Source organism: Phalaenopsis equestris, unplaced genomic scaffold (genome assembly GCF_001263595.1).
Source record: "Phalaenopsis equestris unplaced genomic scaffold, ASM126359v1 Scaffold000203, whole genome shotgun sequence".
Lineage (NCBI taxonomy): Eukaryota > Viridiplantae > Streptophyta > Magnoliopsida > Asparagales > Orchidaceae > Phalaenopsis > Phalaenopsis equestris.
In genome coordinates, this window is record NW_018164645.1 from 2,627,456 (window position 1) to 2,643,987 (window position 16,532).

General features: G+C 35.2%; 2 protein-coding genes across 7 annotated transcripts in view; both read right to left on the minus strand.

Moving 5' to 3' along the window:
- Positions 1-902, minus strand: part of LOC110022993 (phytochrome B) — a 34,293-nt gene extending 33,391 nt beyond the window's left edge. For all 6 annotated transcript variants that reach the window (XM_020722182.1, XM_020722181.1, XM_020722177.1 and 3 more), the window contains exon 1: positions 847-902. The gene's annotated coding sequence lies outside the window, so the exon portion shown is untranslated. The remainder of the gene's footprint in view (positions 1-846) is intronic.
- LOC110022994 (protein SSUH2 homolog) overlaps positions 739-16,532 on the minus strand; it is a 22,915-nt gene continuing 7,121 nt past the window's right edge. Inside the window, exons 4-7 of the mRNA XM_020722183.1 lie at positions 2,383-2,524; positions 2,165-2,290; positions 1,070-1,447; positions 739-940 (exon numbers count right to left, since the gene is read on the minus strand). Of these exons, the coding sequence (XP_020577842.1) occupies positions 916-940; positions 1,070-1,447; positions 2,165-2,290; positions 2,383-2,524 (671 nt within the window). The 3' untranslated portion in view covers positions 739-915. The remainder of the gene's footprint in view (positions 941-1,069; positions 1,448-2,164; positions 2,291-2,382; positions 2,525-16,532) is intronic.

A 16,532-nucleotide genomic window follows, 5' to 3' on the forward strand; every position in this document is an offset into this window, starting at 1 on the left:
ATTGGTCAATCCCTTGCTATTATATAAATAGATAAAAATGTTAAAAAGGCATAAGATGTTGACCCGTCTCCAATTATTATATATGAAAATTAGGCAAAGTTCTTATATCATAGAAGAAAGCTAAAAAATAAAAGATAAAAATGAGGAACCAGACCCCTATAATTTTGTTGTCACACTTTAATTATACACACTTTAATTATACAATGCATTTGCAAGTGTTCGATTTTGATTTGTTCGTGAATTATACACACTTTAATTTTAGAATTTATTTTATTTTATTTTATTATAGTCATTATGTTTCCAAATAAAAAACAAATATATCCCAAGACATAAGGCTCAGTCAACTTTATGTTGGATTAACTATTGGATCAATATTATAAAGCACTAATCTCTATGTATGATAAGCGAGAAATAAGTCTTTCAAGTGGTCTAAGCAAGCCTTCATTTATGTTATTGGAGAAAAAGTTTTGTGAGTCTTTGCCCCGTGAAGAAATCATATATTTACTAATGAAATGGTAAAAAAAGTCATTTTGATTATTTATGGGATCTTACCGCCCACTCAAACTGTGACATTGTATGATCTTGACTCCTCATGTAACCTTAACTCAAACCTTACAAAAAAATCATGAGTTTGTTTTGGAAGTTATTCCTTATATTGCTTAAGATGCCAACGTTAGTTAAAAATAAACATGCATTATTCTAATCCAAAGCTCCTTGAAAGTGGAGGAGAGCTAGCATAGATGAGTTTACTAGGTTTGTTGCAGGATAAGCCACTTACAATTTTAATAAAAAAATATAAATAGTACTTACAAATATAATCTAAGGAGTGCTTTATGTATAACTTACAATAATGACCATGGAGCGCCTTTCTTTCACATTGAAAAGCAGTTCCAGAACTGAAACACTCGAAGCCAACTATTCATTCACAACAACAATCTTGCTGGCAATGAATATTCCTCTATTAGTTTACACACAATAATCCATAAAGATATATGTATATGTATACACACACAAACACACAAATCATCAACAATTTCCTTGGAAAATTATTGAAAGAGAGAGAGATTACCTTTTCAACCATTCAAAACAGCAGCAGAGGCCCCAGCAGAATTCTGAAGGATAATCCCTTATATAAATGTCCCGGGCATATCCGACGATGTAGAAAGAGAAGGAACGTTTAAGATAAGCCATCGTGACACGAGTGACGGGCACCACAGAAATGAGATGCCTCTCACAGATAAGTCTCGCAGAGGGAGGAATGGGAGATCGCTCAGCCATGACCTCTGATGAGAACCTGTTGAGGAGGTATGAATCTGCAAAGAAGGCAGGCGCACACTGGTATGCTTGTGTGTTGTAAAGCTGGACGCCCCTTGCATTGTGGAACACTTCATCAGGAACTGAAGCTGCTCCACTTGAAGCAGCTACTTTGCGTGTTGAAAGTGTCCTCCTAAATTCAATTTCCACATTAAACACATATATGGGCATCCATTAAAAGAGGGACATTTACATACAACCTAAAAAAGAGACATTTACATAAATACCACCTAATTCCAATGAATTTACATATCTAACATCTAAACTTTGCTTTTCACAATTATACAACCCAAGTATTTCATATCACATCAAAAATATCACTATGTTAACTTTTAAAAAGTGAAATATACATTTTCATGCATAGGTAAAGTCATATGTATGAAAAAATTGAAGTATGGGTGTTAGATCAGTAAATACATAGAAATTGAGCGCAAATCCTACTAAGAAACTTTACAATGGCCTTTAAGGTTTGAGACAGGGAAAGGGGAAAGAATGGATTGTAGTTATCCAACAAGGAGGGAGAGAGAGAGGAAATAGCATAGAAAGATAAGGAAGATTATAGTAGTTAGATCTACCGACTTTGGTTCACTTTCAAGTTTGAAGAGAAGGGAGGATACTTCACCGTCAAACTTTTTAGTAAAATAGAGATGCTCAAGAGTATTTAAAGAACTTTTCAAGGACGCCGAGAAAAAAGAAGGAAAAAAGGAGAAATTACAATAGAAGTTATATCCAACAAGAAATAAGTAGCTATATTACAGGGGAAGAAAGAGAGTTGATAAAATGCGGTCATTTGCATTTACATTCTCCACAAGCTAAAGATGATCAAAGCATTGTAAGCGATTATACTTACCATTGAACATGAGCAGTATTATGTGTGAGGAGGGAACCATGCCCACTGCATGTCTGGCATTTTACAAGGCCACGCGAGCCACATGCCACACAGGGTAGCTTTCCTGTGCCGTTGCATTTCTTGCATCTGTAAAATTTTGTTAATTCCTCAATGGTGTTATGACACCTAATAAAAGTTATTACCATAGAGGCAGGATAATGAAGTATATGGAGGATTACATTGAATCAGAACCATCTTGATGAGCGATCAAACCCCTCCCATGGCAAGCAGAGCATTGGCTCATCTGATTTGGTTTGTAATGCCCTGGCTCTTGCCCAGCATTGCAAGTAGGACAGGCTAATTCCCCTCTGCCTTCACATCCTGTCCGTTCAAAAAGATTGTATAGAGAGTTTCAGGTATAAGTGAAAAATAAACAAGGATATGATACTTGGCTTATGGAAACAACCATTATTTTTTTATACTTACAACAAAAATTAAGTACCACAATAAGCTTATCAAGTTTGCAAGCAAACTATTTAAACCTTGAGAGAATGTTATAATGAAGAAAGAATACTAAGAAAATAGTGACCGAAGATTCTCTGAATTGAATTTAAAAAGAAAAATACCAATTGTCATTAAGTACTCTTAACAATCATTGCTGATGATTTTTCACTTAGGCATTTCAAATCTAATAAATAAACCTTTTTTTGGCACATTAAAATAGACTCGGAAGCTAATTGGTTGATAAAAGTTCAAAAACAAATTTAAATAAAATAAAGAAAATGATTTTATCCTTATGTGGTTAGATATTATAAGAATCAACGTTTGCTTTAAATCCATAAACTACCTTAAAACTCCAACAACAATGGTTTCATTTTCACACTTAAAAATAGTGAAAATTAAAAAATCATTTTCTTTTTAAAGTTGATTTTTAACTTATAAGTACATGGCCCTTACGTGGTTTAGGCATAGATAATTAATAGGGCATAACTAGAAAGAAAAAGGGGTAGACCAAAGTTTAAGTGCAAAGAAGTTTTACAAAAAGATTTTCACAGAACAAATTTAACTCTGCAAGCAGCACAATAAAATAGATGAAAAAATAAAGATAAATAAAGTTGACTCCATAGTTAGGATAAAGATCTTAATGATAATAATGATTTTTATACACCTAAAGAAAAATTAGTCCAAAATGAATAAAGACTTGTGAAATGATATTAGTTGTTTGATTGTTGCATAGGTAACAAATGTTTGGATATTGTGCTGCGGGTCCCACCCAGGTGAAGTCAAAAAACTTTGGCAGTTTTGGAGAGCCAAAATTCAGTTTCCCTATTGTTTTTTTTTTTTTTTTTAAAGGTTTCCGTTTTTTTCGCCCAGAAGGACGAACGGCTGCAACCCCATCCACATTTCTTCTCTCTCATTGGAAGATCAGCGACTTTACGACATTTGGTGGTAGGATTCCTCTGGCGACTCACAGGATTTCAGGGCAGCAGCGTGACAGGAATCACAAGTAAGAAAATTTCATTTTTCTTAAACCGGGTGAGATTGTCAAATCTTTTTGTGTTTGATGGAGTTAATGTTTGCCACCTATTTGATGATGATTGATGTTGATGTTGATGTTGAAACAAAATCATCTAAAATTAAACTAAATTATTAATATTATTAATAAAATTTAATTAAAAATAAGTAACATCCGCATGTCATATCTGCCCCCGCTTGTGTCTCCCAGGCTCATTTCAAAATCGAAAACTAAACACTACCTCCGCCACTCTTATTCACTGAAGAACTCTCGGACGAAATACAAGGTCCATTCCATTCGAGTCATTCCCCTTCGGGTCTCTTCAGATCGTGCGCGGAGAACAAGCCTTTCGGCTCCTCCCGGTTCCTCTCTCGGTTCACACGACTCCAGTGCCTCTTCGCTTGTCCCCGAAACCCTCGCCGCTACTGTTGCGATTGGAGCTACTTAGAAAGGCACGACGGAATTGCGACATACAGAAGCCCGAAACTACCTCTCTCTTACCGGAAAAAACCCTCTCCTACCTGACAGCCCTCACGATACAGCCGGGATCGGTGCTGGCCAGGAAAACAACAACAACATCGTCGGTGTACAGAGACCCAAAACTCCCATCTTCAACTCGTTCCTCGCCTGCCCTACTACAGAGGGAAGCAACGACGGTATTGAAGCATCCAGAGACCTTTGGAAGATACGACGGGAGTTTGGCATACGAAGGTATCAGATCAGTCTCCTTTCCCTTCGCCTTTCACGATGCAGCCGAGACATTAGATGATGGAATTGCAACATAGGCCTTCGAAACGAGGTGATATTCCATTCCATATGGTCGTTTTCCCTTTTATTTTCTGTGTGCATGCAACCTACAGAAACATCCGAAACTTCGCGGCGAAGAAGGCGACGGGAACGCGATATACAGAGATTCTCGAAATTCCTTATTCGAATTGCATGACTCATTTGCTGCTTCCCTGTTTCTTTTATTCACGCAGATCATTGCACCTTTCCTATCAGCCAGTTCAGCCGCAGTAAAATAAGAAAAATCATCCCTGTTTTTCACAAGCCGTCCCAAATAGAACTTTTATTCTCATGTTAGCCACAAAAAGAATTCTGCTATTTTTCAAATATAATATACATTATATATTATAAAAATCAAAGATGTAAGAAGAGGAGGATTACCATCTTATCTACAGGATAGTGTTGTAAGTCCACTAAACTAGCTTGATTCTCCTCACAAGGACTGGAATTGACTAGTCTAACAACTTTGGAATAAACGTCCAAATCTTAAAATATTGATCCTCCATCTAAGAATAAGAGTCGATATGACACATACCTTAAAAAGTCTACAACTAACAAAACTAAATGTCTCTTCAAATATAAAAAGTTTAAAATGTTTAATTCCCCGGTGATGACCGAGTTGATATAATATTTCAATCGAAGGGGTATATTTTCAAAATTAAGTTTTAAATGTATTTAAATAAGTTCAAATAACACACACACTGCATACTCAGATCAGTTGGTCGAGGTATTTGCTTGTAAGTTGTAAGTCACATTTGGTCTGGGGTTCGATTCCCTTCGAGTGTAGGGTATAATACTCGAATTCTTTGACGCATGAGGGATGAGGGATGGTCAAGACTAGTATAATACCCTTCGACCATTCTTTTTGACTATATATATATAATCATCTTTAAACAAAACCGAGTTAACAATGTTTAACGATAGCAAATCAAGCAACCAAATCTCGGTTGATGGTCAAGTTAATAAAAATACTTCAACTGAATTTGTCTATTTTAAAATTATACTTTAGAGTCTATTTTAAATTCAATTATATCAATTATTGAACATAATCTTGTGTAAGCGGGACAAAGTCCACATGGTTCAAAAATAAACCCACCGCAATGATGGCCGAGTTGATATAAAATTTTAAATGGAAAGTCCAATCTTTTAAATCAATATTTTTAAAGCAAAACTAAAATACTCGATTTTAAATTAAATCACTTAAGACAAAGTAAATTTTATCAACTATCCGCAATAATTTGTTAAGGGTGATAAATTTCTGACCGACTTCAACTCACAAAGAGTTTATGTTATATCAAAAGTATTCTTATATTCACAATCAAAACAATCACACACTAGTAAGGACGTGGCCCGAGTCATTTTTCTATGTGATTTTGACGCCAAATGACTCCACAAAATAACGGTTATGACCAAACTCTCTGACGGGATGGTTGCCCGCAACCCATATATTCCTCAATAGCTTTTTATCCTTTCAGTTGTGAACCATAAAGGTACAATTGATAGATACAAAGTATTCCATTAGCTAAGGTCGACTTAATTTTGCCCCCTTAGACAAGCATCCACCTCATATTTATAAGGATCTCTTAGACAACGCAACTCATGATTGTTGACAAGAATCCTTTTATCATGTTGGGTTACTACCTCCTCTGACTAAAGAGATCAGAGGCCATGATGACCTGGGATGACAGAATCATGGGATATTGATTGGGCTTCATCTTCATTTTCCCACCATCCGCTTTAAACTTCAAGCAATAATGTTTTCAATTTAAATCCTAAGTTTGTTGTTATATTAAGTTGAATATTCAATTCTTAATGATAAACCTTAATCGAAGGTGCTTTGCTATTATCGAGAGACCTAATTAACCATAGGAGCTTCCATCTATGAGAAATCTCAAATCTTAGATGAAAAAATCCTAACAAAATGAGAGTGAAATCTCTAAGTAGCGTCTTATCTACAATTCAATCTGTCTTATGAAAATTTAATCCTTTAAAGCACTCTCAAAACAAAACTATAAAATAATTCAGTCATAGGGAGGTGTCAGAATTTTGTGAGCTCACAATTTATAAATTACAGAAGAACTTTGTGTAAAGATTAAGTTGATTAGTGGCAGTATTTAAGTGGTCTACGAGTCATATAGTTTTTACTCTATTTTAGGGGTTTCTAGTTAAAAATTTGGTGTTGCTTTATTTTATTATTTTGTTTCATCAAATTTTAGTAGGTGTGCTTGTAGTGTTGTGAATTTTTTAGCTTATTTTTTCCAAAAAAGTAGTATTAGAGACAGGTTGCTCTAGAGATTCTTGTGCTGGCCAAATGGAAGAGTCCATTTCTAACAACAATACAATGATTAAATTTATGCAATCAATTACTCGATTTGGAAATCATGCAGGAAGGATTTACTTTGTTGTTTGGACCTAGAAGGTATACCTTTGAGTGATAAGAGCAAACCAATAAAAATATGTCTGATAAGGGCTAAGTCGAATAGAAATGTCATTGGCAAGATTCGACAATAAATAGACAATAGTGTTTATCAACATGGTGTTAATGAGATAAATGTCAACAAAGTTTGGGAAACTCTAAGAGAATTGTACAAAAAAGAAAAATGCACAAAACAAGTCCTTTTCTTTTCCAAAAAAATTATGTATCTCAGGTACACTGATGGAACTGCAATTTTTTATCACTTGAATGCTTTTCAGGAGATATTGGATCAATTTGGAGCATTAGATATGAAGTTGGAAAATGAGATTCTTGCATTGTATTCGATCAGCTCCTTGTCGGATAGTTGGGAGACTCTTGTTGTTTCTCTTAGCAATTCCGCTCAAATGGCATTATTACCTTGAAGATGGTGAAAGAGAGTGCTAAATGAAGAAAACAAAATAAATAAGCGAGAGATAATGATGCAGAGTCAAGTGTTAGTTTCAGAGAAACATAGTAGAAACAATAGCAGAAATAATAAGGGTTGTGAAAGTTATGACATATCACAAGGAAAATCTCAGACAAAGAATGTGTTCAAATGTTCTCACTATGATAAATCGGGGTATAAGCGAGCTCAATGTAAACTGTTAAAAAGAAAAAAAAAAGCAAAAGAAGAAAGACGAAATAAAAAAAATGATGTTAATATAGCAGCCACAACATATAGGGATGTTACCATTCTTTGTTATAGTAGCAACATTAATCTCACGTGTCAGGATTCTCGTTGTGATGTGTTTTCTATCTACAGTGAGGGTGGTTTGGTCATGTGAAGGTGGGGAACGATGCAGACTACAAAATTGTGAGCATGGGTGATGTCTACATGATTATTGATGCAGAATGTTGATTGTGTCTGAAATATGTGAGGCATGTTCCTAAGATTCGCTTGAATTTGATATCCAACGGTATACTCGATGATGAAGGACACCATAACCACTTCGGTGACTGTAAATGGAAGCTCGCCAAGGAGTCCTTGGTGGTTGCTAGAGAGAGAACCATAATTCTCTTTATTTGATGTAGGCTTAGTCTTACAAGGGAGAAGTGAATGGATTTAAAGATTCATCCACTCAACTATGGCATATGCAACTTGGGCACATGAATCAAAATGGTATGAAGAAGCTATTCCAGAAGCTTATTTCTAACCTGAAGTCTACACAATTGGAGATATGTACTCATTGTTTAGCTAGTAAACACCAAAAAAGTAGCTATTAAAACTCTCCCTCCATCTAGGAAAGCTAATGTGTTCGATTTAATGCATATTGATATATTTTATGGATACTACGAGCCTTGGTGGTGCTCGCTATCATATTAGTTTCATTGACGGTCATTCCAAAAAAATATGGGCTTACACAATGAAATCCAAAGAGACTTGTAGCCCATTTGAGGCAGCTTATTTAGCGCAATACATTATGAAAACACCCACAAAAGCGTTTGGATTTTGATTTTAGTATGGGTTTTGGAAAATCCGACTGCGATACATAATAAACATGAGTCACATGTTCGACCCTGCGACATGCGTTTCGTCTTTCATTTATCTTTGAGTTTTACTGCCCTAACTTCGGCTCTCCTCGTGTCCCACTCTCCCCTCTCTTGCGAGCTCTTCGCTCTCGTGTCTCACTTTCCCTTCTCTCGTGATTCTGCCCTAAAGGTAACATCTGCCCTCATCCTCCTCTCTAATCCGTGGCTCCGATAGCAAGGGTTTGCCTTTCTTCTCCACTTCCAATCCCCTCAGCTTTTCGGTTTCTTTTGGTTCATTTGCTCTCTGTTAGCTCGTGGTTCACTACCATTATCTATTCTGGCATTTTGATTTTGCGATCATTTTAGTTTCTCTAAGCTCTATTTGGTTGATTTTTGGGTGGTTGTGCGCTGACGTTGGATTTTGCAAGTTCCATGATTTGGATTTTGCGATTTTCTTTAGTGGTGGTGTTTGTGTATGGTGTTATGATGTGTTGATGTCTTGATGTTCTGGTGTGTGATTGTGTTTGTGTGTGGAGGTGGTGTTGTGGAGGTGTGGAAGTGTTGGTGTGTGGTTGTTTGTGGAGGTGTGGAGGTGTTGGTGTGTGGTCATGTTTGTATGGAGGTGTTTGTGTGAATGTGTAGAAGCGTGGAGGTGGTGTTGTGTGGTTGTGATTTGTGATAAGTACTTCTGTCAAATATTTATGTTTAGTTTTTTGTATGCTACTAACGTAATGGTTAAGACAAAAGAAGTTGGTTCATCAGCTATGTGGGATAGAGAAGCTAAACTCATATTTTGCTACCTCTATCTTAAGGGGTTCGAATTGGGAAATAGGCTCACCACCTATTTTAACAAGGAAGGGTGACAAAATATTATGAAAATGTACAAGGAAATGACAGGAACGGAATACGATAGGATTCAATTGAAAAATAAATGGGATCAATTGAAAAATGACTGAAATATCTTAAAAGAATTGAAACAAGGATCCACGAGTTTGGGTTGGGATCCAATCAAATGCAGTATTGATGTTTATGAGGAATGGTGGACAAAGAGAATGGAGGTGAGAACATATCCATGTATGATTTTCTTTTCTTGACTTTATTTTCCTAAACTGTATGAACATATCCATGTCCCCTTTTATTACAGGTAGTGTCAGCCGCCGAGAAATTCAAATTCAGTGGTATTGACTCTAATCTGGAAGAGAAGTTAGATTGTATGTTTGGTGGGGTTGTGGCAACCGATAATAATGCTTGGTGGGCCCCTAGTGAGCAAGGGTTTGTAGGCATACCTAAGAACTTGGATGTCGAGCATGCAACTGACTCCAATGATGGTCCTAACCTAAATCAAAATGAAGTAGAGTTCACATGCAAGTCAAAGCGTCCAAGGGTAAAGAAAAAAGAAAAAAAAGAGGCTGCTTTCATTAGAAGCCAATATCAAAACTGGTGGTTTCATGCACTCAGTGACCCTGAGACTTCACAAGCGACCTCCATCGAACAAGTTATCCGAGTTCTGAAGGCAAGCCCAGAAATTTATGCAGACAAGTCGTTATATTTGTACTCCATGAAATTGTTGGAGGACCAAACTCGTAGAGAGTTCTTCATGAAGATGACCACTGGTCGTAGGGTCAATTATTTACGTATTTTTTTTATGACAGCAGAGAAACTTGATTTTATTAAATTATCTTTGTACTATTTGTTATTATTTTCAGTAGGCTAATCAAATTTCTAATTTAGATGTTTTTTATTTTTCCTTGGAACAATGTTAATGTTATTTTGGATGTTTGTCTTTTCATCGTACACTTTGTAATTCGTAATTCCAAGTTTATTTAAGTTGTTTGATTCACACATCTTACCCGAACAGAGCACTTGTTTAACATAGATTCACAAAGAGAGAGACGCAGAAGAAAAATTGTGGCAACAATATGGTTGATGTATAAGTACTACAACTAATACGTAGATCAGTCTCTCTGCATGGCAATCATCTTACATTGGTGATAAATGGGTTGAGAAGCTACTTGAAGGACACCGTACAGGATTCAATATGTTTCGTATGACAACCCATATTTATAGATCTTCTAAATGAATTACACAGGAATTATGGACTTCATTTCTCCTCTAGAATGACAACCAAAGAGGTGTTAGCAACAACCCTCTACATTGTCATAAAATGAATTAATGAGAGGAGCGATGAAATGATTTTAACATTCATTGGAGACAATCAACAGATATTTTTCAATGAGGTTGACTTCCCTTTTAGTTTGTCATCAAAGATTATCAAGCCAGATGATCCAACATTTGAGAGGACTCCAATAAATATTGCAAATGACCTGCGATATGTCATTTTTTAAGGTAAATATTTTTACTCATTATATTCAGGAATCAAAATGATTAGTATAATTTACACAACCTTCTTTAATTTGTTAGAGTTGTATTAAAGCGATCGATGAAACACACATGGATGCACGTGCATCAAATAATGAAAGGGCCGCATTCATTCGGCGGTGTACATCACCAACACAAAATTTGATGGTTGTATGTGATTTCAACATGTATTTACTTTTGTTATGACTGGTTGGGAAGATAGTATACATGACAGTCGTGTATTCGCTTTTACCACAAAAAATCAAAATCACATCTTCCCTCACTCATCTCCAGATTTGTTCAACTATTAATCATATTTAGATATTCTTTAAGTTCATTATTAATTATTTTATTTGCGATAGAAAAATATTATTTGGTTGACGCTAGATATCCCTTACAAAGGGGTATCTGAAGCCATTTTCGGATACCAAATATCACATTCCTGACTTTAAAAGATCCAATAATGTTGCGCGGGATGTTTAACAAGAAACACTCGTCCTTACGCGGTGTAATTGAAAGAATGTTTGGAGTGTGGAAGAAAAAAATGGGTTATTCTATGTGATATGCTGACACATTCATTTCTGTGTAGGTGCAAATTATAGCGGCCACAAGTTTTCTACAACTATATTCGGCAGTATCATTCGCGCAATGACGTAGACTTCAGCATGACTGATGATGATTACTTACATGTCCTGCCTGAAGCATTTGAACATCACAAAGGACAATCTATACCATATGCTGAAGTAGAATCACATGAGGGTTGCACCAAAGATTGCGAAAGTGACGGAGAAATGATTGAATTGAGAGAGCGGATTACAGACGCTATTGTTGAATGTCGAATAAACCGATTCTATTTTTTTTCTTATTGTTATTTTATTTACGATGGATGGTAAAAACTATTATTATTTGTTGTATCGATATTCTATAAAATCATTTAAATTTTGACTCTCATTTTTATTTCTCGCTTCTTTGCATGTATTATTCCCCACCTAGATTGACGACGAGGCAACAGTGGATATAATATGGTATATAAATATGTATTACATGTTTATTTTTATTTTTTTGGAGGTTAGTGATGAGACATTCAGTCTTAAGGGTTCTTCTGGATGGCCTATTTGTCTCTACTGGTTTTTGTCACATGTTAAATCTTAATGAAAGCCACCCAACATCATCTCATTTTTTCGGTGTCGTGGTTTTCTGAGGCTTTTCTAGATGGTTTGTTTTTTGATGATATGCATATATGACACATTTGTGTTTTGAAGGCAACCAAGAAATTCAAAGTTCACTGTTAATTTCACAGTCGCATAGATACAAGCGACAGTTTTATAGGTGCCCGCGGCGAATAACAGAGAACTGAACATTTTTTGGTGGACAGATAGACTGAAATATTCTACCGCCGAGAGTGATCAGACATAGAGAGTATCAATGGAGGACGGCTTAGCTCGTGACATACGCCGACTGTATTTTAAAAATAAAATTATCATATTGTTAAATGTTATTTTAATAGTCTTTCTTAATTTTAGTAATCATGATACTGACTGTTAAGTGAGGTGTATATTTTTTTTGTAATGTTTTGTACTAGATTTTTGCTTCTAAAGTATAAAATATATTAATATGACAGTTATGTTGCAAACAACATTACCATACAGAGTCGGAATGGTCATTTGTCTGAAAAGAACTGTAACACAATTGTTTTCAAACTGCAAAAAATAAACAAACAGTCGGCTTTTCTGCAACAACTTTTGCACAACAGCTTCCTATGACAGCTGTTACCCCATAGCTTATTATTACGTTGCAGCTGCCCCAAACAGACCCTTAGTAAATTTTTCACCTTCACTTCCTTTGAATCCTGACATACCATAGAGGGTATGGACAAGGAAAGATATTTCATATGGGCACTTGAGAGTTTTTTGATGCAGAGCATTTGTGCATGTTCCTAGAGATGAGAGGCATAAACTTAATAGCAAAATAAAAAAGTGCATCTTCATTGGGTACAACCACAAGGATTATGGGTATAGATTTTGGGATTTGATTGGCAAAAAAATTCTTCAAGGCAGAGATGTTTTCTTGAAGATCAGCTATTGTAAATTTTGATAAATCAATTGAGTCAAAGTCTAACAATGAAGAATTTGTTGATTCAGGTATAGCCCATCCAACTACAGTGCATGATAATGATGACATAGATATACATGTCGATGAGCCACTTCCAGCTGATGATAATCAAATTGATAAGAGCCCCGAACAGGCACCAGTTAAACCTTTATTAAAGAGATTCAACAAAGAGGGACAACTTTCTAAGATATATTCTACCAGCAAATTTGTAATGCTTACTGAAGGGGAGAACCAAAGACTTAACTGGATGTCTTGTCACATAAGAAGAAAGAAGAGTGGTTGAGTGTCATGAAAGCTTTAAAGAAAAAATGGGTATTCAGACTGAAGTCAGAAGAAAATTGCTCACGACGAAAATACAAAGCAAGGTTGGTTGTGACCGGATTTGGTTAGACAAAGGGTGTCAATTTCGATGAAATTTTCTCACAAGTGGTGAAGATGAGTTCAATCCAAGTTGTACTAGGATTAGCTGCTAGTTTTAATTTGGAGGTGGAACAACTTGATGTAAAGACCTTTCTTCAAGGCGATTTAGAGGAGCAGATTTACATGGAGCAGCCTGAGGCTTCAAAGAAAATGAAAAGAAAATATTGTTTGTAAATTGAGAAAAAGTTTATATGAGCTTAACAAAGCACCAAGACAGTAGTACCAAAAATTTAATGCTTTTATAGAAACAATTGGTACAGTAAAACAACTTCTGACCTTTGTGTTTTTGTAAGGAAATTCTCTGATAGTGATCTTATGATTCTCTTAGTATATGTCAATATTTTAATCGTTGATCATGATGTGACTAAGATTGAGAAGCGTAAGAGAAAACTCTGTAAATCTTTTGTCATGAAAAAATTGGGTCCAACAAAGCAAATACTTGGAATCAAGATTATTTGTGACAGGAAGAAGAACAAGTTATGGTTATATCAGGAGAGGTAGATAGAGAAAATTCTTGAAAAAATCAATATGAGCAATGTGAAGTCAATTGTATCTCCACTTGCAGGTCATTTTAAACTTGGCAATGAACAATGCCCTGCAAGTGAGAATGAGAAGAAAGAAATGAAGAATGTGTATTATGTATCCGTTGTGAGCAGCTTGATGTATGTACGAGGTCATATATTGCTCATGTAGTTGGCATTGTTAGTCGATATATTTTCAATCCAAGAAAAGAGCATTGGGCAACACTTAAGTGAATTTTCAAGTATCTCAAAGGTTCTTCATAAATTTATTTATGATTTGGAATGATAATCCTTCTTTTGGATAGTTACGCAAATACATATATGGTTGGTGATATGGACATCATAAGGTCCACTTTGGGATACTTGGTTACTTTTGCAGAGGGAGCTGCTTCATGGCAATCTAAACTACCGAAGTGTGTGGCTTTTTTAACAGTTGAGGTTGAATATATTGCGGTCACAGAAACTTGCAAAGAAGTCCTGTGGATGAAGAATTTCCAACAAGAATTGAACCATAAGCAAGATAAGTTTGAATTATACTGTGATGGTAAGAGTGCAATTCATCTCAGTAAGAATTGAAATTCCACTCACATTCGAAGCATAATGATGTGATATTGGATTTGTAATATGTTAGACTCGAAGATATTAGTGCTTGAAAAGATACATACTAATGAGAATGATTCTGATATGATGACAAAAAGTTCATGATAAGCTTATAGTATGTTCGAGGAATCGCAAGTATAGGGGAGCCTTTTCTCCACGTGATCGTAAGGGAAGCTTGTTGTGGGTTCCTCCCACGTGAAGACAAAAACCTTGGCAATTTGGGGAAACTGAATTTAAGTTTCCCTATTGTTAACTAAGGGAAAAAAAGGTTTTCATTTTTTTTTGGCAAGAAGGAGAAACAGATGCTACCCCATTCTACACTTCTTTTCTCTCTCTCCTTACAATTCGCAAACAAAAGGAAGACCGACAACTTCACTGCATTTGATGGCGGGAATCCCTCTCGTGACTCTAAGGATTTTAGGGCAGCAACGTGAAAGCAATATGGAGTAAGAAAATTTTATTTTTTAAAAAACTTGGTGAGATTACCAAACCTTCTTTTTGTGTTTAATAGAGTTGATGTATATCACCTCTTTGGTGATAGTTGATTGTTGATTTTCTCTACGAGTGTTCTATAGAAGAACTTTGTATATCCATTAAGTTGATTGGTGGAGGTATTTAAGTGGCTATGGGTCCCGTGTTTTTACTCTATTTTTCCACGTAAAAATTTGATGTTGTTTTATTTTGAGATTTTGTTTCATCAATTCCATTGTGGGTGTGTTTGTGGTATTGTAAATTTTTTGGCTTGTTTTTTTCCAACATATTGTGACCAAAGTTTAACAATCATTGAATTCCCCCGTTATAGTGTCAAAAATTTCAAAAAAACAAAAATTAAAAAGAAAGAGCTAGTGCAATTGGTATGTCACAATCCTAACAATTATTTATAGAGAAATGCATACATATTTTGAACCAGCTAAAATATACACACACCAAGATGTATATCCTATTTGCTTTCTCGTTTACTGACAAATTATTAATCCGTATGATCTCTGCCGCATGCTCATTAATCTGAGGACTATTATGATTAATGTGTAATTACGATTCAGCATATCCATCAATCTATAAACAACTGTAATTAGCATGCAATTATTATTCCCTTATTTTGTATGTGTTCTATTAGAAGTTCTCTTAGGATTATATAAACTCTACACAAGCATTTGAATGAAATACAAAACTAATTCTCTATTATTATAGTTTTAGGTTTTTCTCCTTCTATTTCTATTACTGCAGCTTTCATCATTGTATTATTACAATCTTACAACTATAATTGCTGCATACTCTTCTTTCTCTTCTATTTTTCTATGGTTGCAGCTTTCATCGTTGTAATGCAGCAAAATTTTTTTATCATTGCATCCTTTAACTCTGTCATTGTCGGTCCCAAATTCGGATGTGAAAAGTGGAGGGTTGTGTTAATTAGTCGACAACCAGCGTAAAACTTGTCGAAAAAATCATGACATGAATATTTTTTATCATTGTGTAAGTGTTAGGACGTCCCATGGAAGTGACACGCTGTATAGCCTGAATACAGCGAAAAGTGTGCAAGGGCTGCTACACTGGCGCCCGGGTGTAATGTCAAATAACCAAGAGTTCTCACATTACGGACGAATGCGGGTAAAGAAGTTTGTCCATGAAAATAATAAAACTAATATTAGAATAGAATCTTAGAATATAGGTACTTACAATGGTAAATTAATGAAATTAGTTGATATTATCATTCATAGAAAAATTAATATCTTATGTATTTAAGAAACTAAGTGGGTTGGAGAAAATGCTAATGGGATTGATAATTTAGGTTTTAAACTTTGGTATTTTGGTAAACGCCACATTAGAAATGGTATAGGTGTAATTATAGATAAGAGTTTGAAAAATAATGTTGTAAAAATTAATAGAGTTGGAGATAGAATTATAGCCCTTAAGATTATCATTGATACTAAAATTTTTAATATTATAAGTGCTTATGCTCCTCAAGTAGGTTTAGATACAAGGTCTAAAGATAAATTTTGGAATGACTTAAAAGACTTAATACAATGATACATTTTGAAGAAAGAATTTTTATTGGATGAGATTTAAATGGACATGTTGGTAGAGTGGTAGAAGACTTCAGAAATACTCATGGTAGCTACGGTTTTGGAGTAACTAATGAAGGTTTTGGAG